The sequence below is a fragment of the Brassica napus genome, chromosome C3 (assembly GCF_020379485.1).
Source record: "Brassica napus cultivar Da-Ae chromosome C3, Da-Ae, whole genome shotgun sequence".
Taxonomy (NCBI): Eukaryota; Viridiplantae; Streptophyta; class Magnoliopsida; order Brassicales; family Brassicaceae; genus Brassica; species Brassica napus.
Window position 1 is genome coordinate 36,935,431 of NC_063446.1, and position 6,154 is coordinate 36,941,584.

Below are 6,154 nucleotides of genomic sequence, written 5' to 3' on the forward strand. Positions count from 1 at the left end.
TTTCTTTGGTGAATCCTTTAAGTAGCTGACAACACAAGGAAGACTCCCAAGGTAGAGAAGAATTTGAAAGACAAATGCTATAATTACTAAGGTGACGAAACAAAAAGCTATTTATTTTTCATATGAAATAAGAAAAATGCCTTCCATTTACTTTTGATTAGGAATTCAGGAGGACGATTAAACACAAGACGCCTGACTTAGAGAGCAAGCCCTAATAAGGATCGCACATGGCTTAACAAAATCATAATTTGTAATTTGCCTATATTGAATTAAATCATATATATGATATGATGCATGATTCGTCTTGATAGCATTTTCCGCCCTTTTTTAGTTTGCCTCCCTGGGGAATCCTTTTTTTTTGAAATTACTATTTGTAAATTATTGAAATAGATTCCATTTTCGGAGTAATAAGATTTTAACCCGTCTTACATTATAAAAGAAAAGGATAAAAAACACCCCTCATTGAAAGTTCAACCTAGACGATAGTAAATACAACTATATAACTACAAGTACTCGAATACTACTTTTAACTTACTACTGCATCATTAATCACTAGCGAAACATGCGAGAGAGATAGCGAAAGACAACTTTAATTCCGGTACGACGCTGGTCTAGGAGTTCAGTTCAGACACAGCTTAAGAGAAGCACAAGGGCCTCTACCATAACGATCACAACCGTCCGATTGTCTGTACTTCCAGATGGAACCACCACCGCCGTTGATGTGATCCTCACCGTGCAAAGGGAAGAGAGGAAGTGTGCGTCTATGTTCCAGATAAGCATCGCCACCATATTCTCCTTCTTCTTGATGATGACCTTCTAGTCCAGACAGAGGCATTGGTCTATCTAAGAAGTTGTAGGCTGGAGTTGAGTAATGGTGATTATGATCTATATTTGTCCATCCTCCACCTACGTTGTTGTAGCTCATTGAACAGTCTTGTTCCTTCACCCAAAAAATCCAATTTCATTAAAAGTAAATGGAATTTTTGTATTCATACATGCAGGATATTGTTTGAAATAAATGACATATATAGTTTTAAACGTACCATAGGTCCATAGATATGGCTACTAATGTAGCCATTAGAAGCACTGAAAACACCATATTCCGTGCCTGAACTTGCATGATTTATATTCCCTTCAAACAGATATATACGGATTTGTGAGCATATATGCATGTATATGTTTACACACCATAATTTTAGCGAAATTGGCGAAAAAAGAAACACATAATAAGCTCTTTTTCACTACCCCCAAATCCCTAGTTTTGTTATATATAAATCAACACGTGAGGCTAGTTTCCATTACACAACAAATACACCGTTTTCTAGATGCAAATATGGTTTGCCCCATATCAAGATCACAACTTCTCCAATATACGTCATTACATACACATATATCTATCATAATCATATATATACACGAAAATCTTCTTGGTCTAGGTTTCGTTTTTTCCCTCCATGTAAAAGCTAGTCGTGTAAATGGTTCCTAGTAACATAAAATTAGCATTGAAACACAACATTTTAAAATCTTTTAATTGTGTACTTCATTACATATACATCTACCTATCAAACTCATATATACATATACATATATATGAAAACGGATACATACATATGAAATTAATTAGTCAATATGTATATGTAAATCTTCTTAGTTTTTTTGCTTATTCATGTAATACCTCGGGGTTTAAATGGTTCCTAGTAATATATTAAACTTGTTTTCATCAAAATCTAAATATTCATAAAAATAACACATAAGAAATTAGTCTTTTATTAGCTTAAGAAAAATCACCGTTATTGAAGCTGGGATATGATCTGTTCTGATGAAACATATGATTTTCTTGGTCGAGCTTAACGTTGACCAAAGCAGGTCTCTGGATGGTAACGCCATGATGATGATGGTTATGGTGATAGTGATCACTAGCCATCATAACCGAGTTGGGCGATGAAGACGTTGGTATGGTCATGGTTGTGCTGTTGAATCTCTTCTTCTGTCGCTCACGAGCCTTATGGTTTTGAAACCAGTAAAAGACATTTTTTCCCTCGATCTTTCCGTACTGTCTCAGCCTTGCAGAGATCTTCTGGATCTGGTCGGCTGTTGGTGACCGGACTCCGTTGTTGTAGTAAAGATCTTTGAGTATTCTGATTTGATCGGTCGTTGGTGTCCATCTTGTACTCGTTTGACGACACGTGTAACCACCAGAGACGGACTTGTTGTTGTTGCCGCTTTCTTGGTCGGCTTGATGGTGATGTTGCGCTGGCTCCATATTTGAAGATCAAAATGAAGAGTAGATCGGAAGAAGAAGAAGACAATGATAAGAAATTTTATTTTACCAAGAAAAGAACCATAAAGCAAAAGATCTTTTAGGTTTTGTGTGTAGGAGATATAGAGAGAGTGTTGAGTTATATAATACAGAGATGGGGGACCCAATAAAAGCTTTTCAAAATCTCAAAGATCAGCTATTCAATATTATTCTTTTATGCATGTGTACGTAAATTTTATTTCGCAGATACAAATTAAAGTCTATTTCATAATTATATATAAGGAAACGAATTATAAAATCTTTACTAAGTAAAACTATGGTAATGAAAATGTCGATCATGACTATACAAGAAAAATCTATGACTATATATACATAATATATGACGTAGAAAAATTTGTAGTATATGAGAAAAAACTGTGATACACGAGTGAGTATAGTTGACACATAAATTCCATTGAATTAATATTCGAGTAAAATGTTAAAATTAGGAAGGAAATTCTTATGTAAAAGGTATATTGTTCCGTATTGTTTTTTCAATATACGAAAAGAAGAAACAAGTTTTATTCGATTTACTTAAAGATGGGTTAATTTTGACCATCATTAGTATGGTTAACCTTATTAAGCAGGCTACGCTAAGGATGTGGTTATAGAATTATATAACTTTTAGTTATTATATTTTTGCTAAGAATTAATTATGTTTAAACTAGAACTACTCTTCTTGGGGAATTTTATTGAGTTATCAGTGAAAAAAATATTTGTATTTAAAATAGTGTGGGGAGATCGAATCAGAGGATATCTGGTCGAGAAGGATTGAAAGGGACAGAGAAGTTAGAAATAAACATGAAAAAGGAAAGGGACAAATGAGGGAATTAGAAAGGTTAGGGCATATTTTGCTTGGACGAAAACAAACTCCATTCTTTTTCAATTTTTCTCTCTTCTAATTATTACTTCATCAGCTTTTATTGTTTTGTATCTGTCTACGTTGAAAATATATTACATAAAGAAAATTCATCATATGAATGTCTTTTTTTTCATTTTGGAGTATGAGTGATAAAGATGATAATTCGTTAAGGCAGTTGTTTCTATCCACTGTTTAAGTCTGATCATGTCTCACCATTTTATAATTATTCCTTTCATATAAGTACATATATGACCATATGGTCATGATACATACATATTTTATTTATTACATGGGGACGATCCAGTGAATTAATCTTGGTTTACAGTCAATATTTCGAGCTTTAATTTTCTTACTATGTTTGAAGAAGAATTTTGGTTTTCAGGTTTAATCCCAGATCTTCGACTTAAAAAGATGAATGAATCAATTTATTGTGAATAATTTTAACCAAATTCCCGGTATGGAAATTGTTGCTTTGTACATTATGTACAAGAAATGTAAGATGATATCACTAGACAACAGCTATACTATATTACAATGGCTGTGTGTATATGTAGTTTTCATATTTTAAATATTATATATCAAATATTGTAGTGTGTCGAACAAGTGTAGCTAGTTATGAGAATGTTGAGGCATTCCAATTCCCCATATCAATTCAAGCATACCACAACATTCTCTTAAACCATTTGTTTTTTTTCTTCCAAAGGTTTGAAATACTTTGTTTTAGTATGTTGCTTGGTTGATGACCATGACACTTTCAGTTGAAAAGGAACAATACCCAACTTTTTTTTGGGTGTAAATGTTAAATAACAATACCCAACCTTTAAACAATCTTACTGTTCTACGCAATAGCCCTTTATAATATATAAAAAGAGTTTTGTAATTTTGAACAAATTAAAAAAATTGAGATTTGTAATAAGAGTTTGAATAATTTTCAAAGTTTGTAGGAGCTAAAAGGTTTCTGGGAAACAGATATGAAGTCTAAAGATACGATGGATTATAATTTGCTCGAATAAAATTTAAATTAAGAAATCTGATCACAAAAGTTGCTAGGCTGTTACATAGTATAGACTCCCATGATTTATCGAATTCGTGAGTAATAATAATAACCAGATTTTGATCCCCGCGCAGATTCTTGTTTTCATTTATTTTTATATAAATATTTTGTTTTCAATTCTAAATTAGTATATATTATAATATATATGTGTGTAAATTTTTAAAACATAATAAGTTTAAGGTATATTTTTTCATTGAATAGATTGTTTCAAACTTTCACATGTATTTGTATCTTCTTCTATGTATATATTTTTGGATTATTATTTCATTATTAAAATCGTAACTATATATATAAAGATTAGTAGAATATTGTTTTATTGTCATATTCAAAAATATTGTAACATTTCACAAATTTAGAAAGTTTTTAAAAAATTAAACTTTTCGCTTCATAGATTTATATAATCGAGTAAATAATTAAACATTTAGTTTTTGTTTAATTTTTAAAATAAACTATATAGTTTAAAATTTGTTTTCATTGGTTTAAGGTAATAAAGATTAATCATTGTTAGATAATATGATTTTTGTTATTTAAAAAAAAATCTTTATAATTTTAAAAGTTAACATCGACAAATATTTAAATAATTAACATATGAAAATATAGTATTATAACATTAAATTATATCTATTTATTTTATACTATATATAAATCAAATGAATCATTTATTGTTTAAATACAATTATTGATAGCCCATTAAAAATTTCTGGTAGGCCCAAAATTTAAATGATGAAATTAGAGATTAAATGTAACATGATTTTTTAGGAATAGGTCCATTAAGTTTATTTTTAAAAAAAAATCACACATGAATCAAAATTGTGACTTCTGTTTAAATATATAAGATGATACAAAACATGCAAAGAAATACCAGTTTTCTAACTATTAGTTTGAAAATCAGATTGTATATTGAAGTCTGGAATCTTTTAAGGACTGGATAGGTTTATGTAACCCATTGTTCATAAACCTATCCAAAATTCGACTTCTTTTTTGTTCATGTAATTACACTTTTCATTGAACTAATGAAATGCCCAGTTTTAGGCTTTAGCAACTCTGAAAAAGTTTTGGACTGTAGTCAATAATATTTATCATAGAACTGGGTTGTAACTTATTTATAGGAAAAATATATACCTCGAGTGTGGGTCATGACTAATCATACCATTATATCTTATACATGCATATGCAATGTACACAAGTGAGCTACATGATATTCAGTACATATGCAGTATACAGAAGCAAGCTATATGATGGTCGTATGCTTTTCTTTTAGTGATATATGGTCGTATGCTCTCTCTATATAAGGCCTTCGATTTCTAATCACCTGTGACTATGAGTGCGTACGGTAAAGAGCATGCAGTGAGAAACAGAGGATGTTAAATAACGCATCACGATCGTTGTCATTGTCGTGAAGTGCGCTGTTGAAGAGGCAGGAGGGCTAAAGACTCCGAGATATTTTGTAACTAATGTCTAGGTGCCCCCTAAAACCCACTTGCAGAGATTTCATTTTCCTTAGGGCATCGTAGTTTTTGTTTTTACTTTTGCCCTAATTTAATGAAAAGTGTTACGAAAGTCAAAAGAAAGGGGAGCCTATTATGTTGAAAATATAAAAGATGTGGGGTCCGCTGCACTATTTATACAGTAAATTCTACTTTTTAACGCTAATTGTAGTGGGGAATACTTGTGGTATGCACTCGGTCTGATTCGAATGAATGTTTCTGCGTGCAAAATAACATGTCCCCATACAGAGGTTGGAAGTTTTGATCTCATGATCAATGGTCCTGCAATCAGTTGCAGACGCTTAATTAAAGATTCAGCCAAACCATTTTGCGTATGAACATGAACCACAGAATGTTCAACTTCAATTCCCGTTACCATACAATAATCATTGAATGCTTGGGATGTGAATTCACCAGCGTTGTCTAATCTAACTTTTTTAATATTATAATCA

At 31.3% G+C, this 6,154-nt stretch overlaps 1 protein-coding gene across 1 annotated transcript; it reads right to left on the minus strand.

Annotated features, from left to right (window-relative positions):
* Positions 1-599: 599 nt before the first annotated feature.
* On the minus strand, positions 600-4,259 carry LOC125583983 (protein WUSCHEL-like). Its single transcript, XM_048751668.1, has 3 exons — positions 1,789-4,259; positions 1,044-1,132; positions 600-940 (listed from the first exon to the last, which is right to left on the minus strand). The coding sequence occupies exons 1-3, from the start codon at positions 2,261-2,263 to the stop codon at positions 620-622; spliced, it is 885 nt and encodes a 294-aa protein (XP_048607625.1). The 5' UTR covers positions 2,264-4,259; the 3' UTR covers positions 600-619.
* Between the last annotated feature and the right edge of the window lie 1,895 nt (positions 4,260-6,154).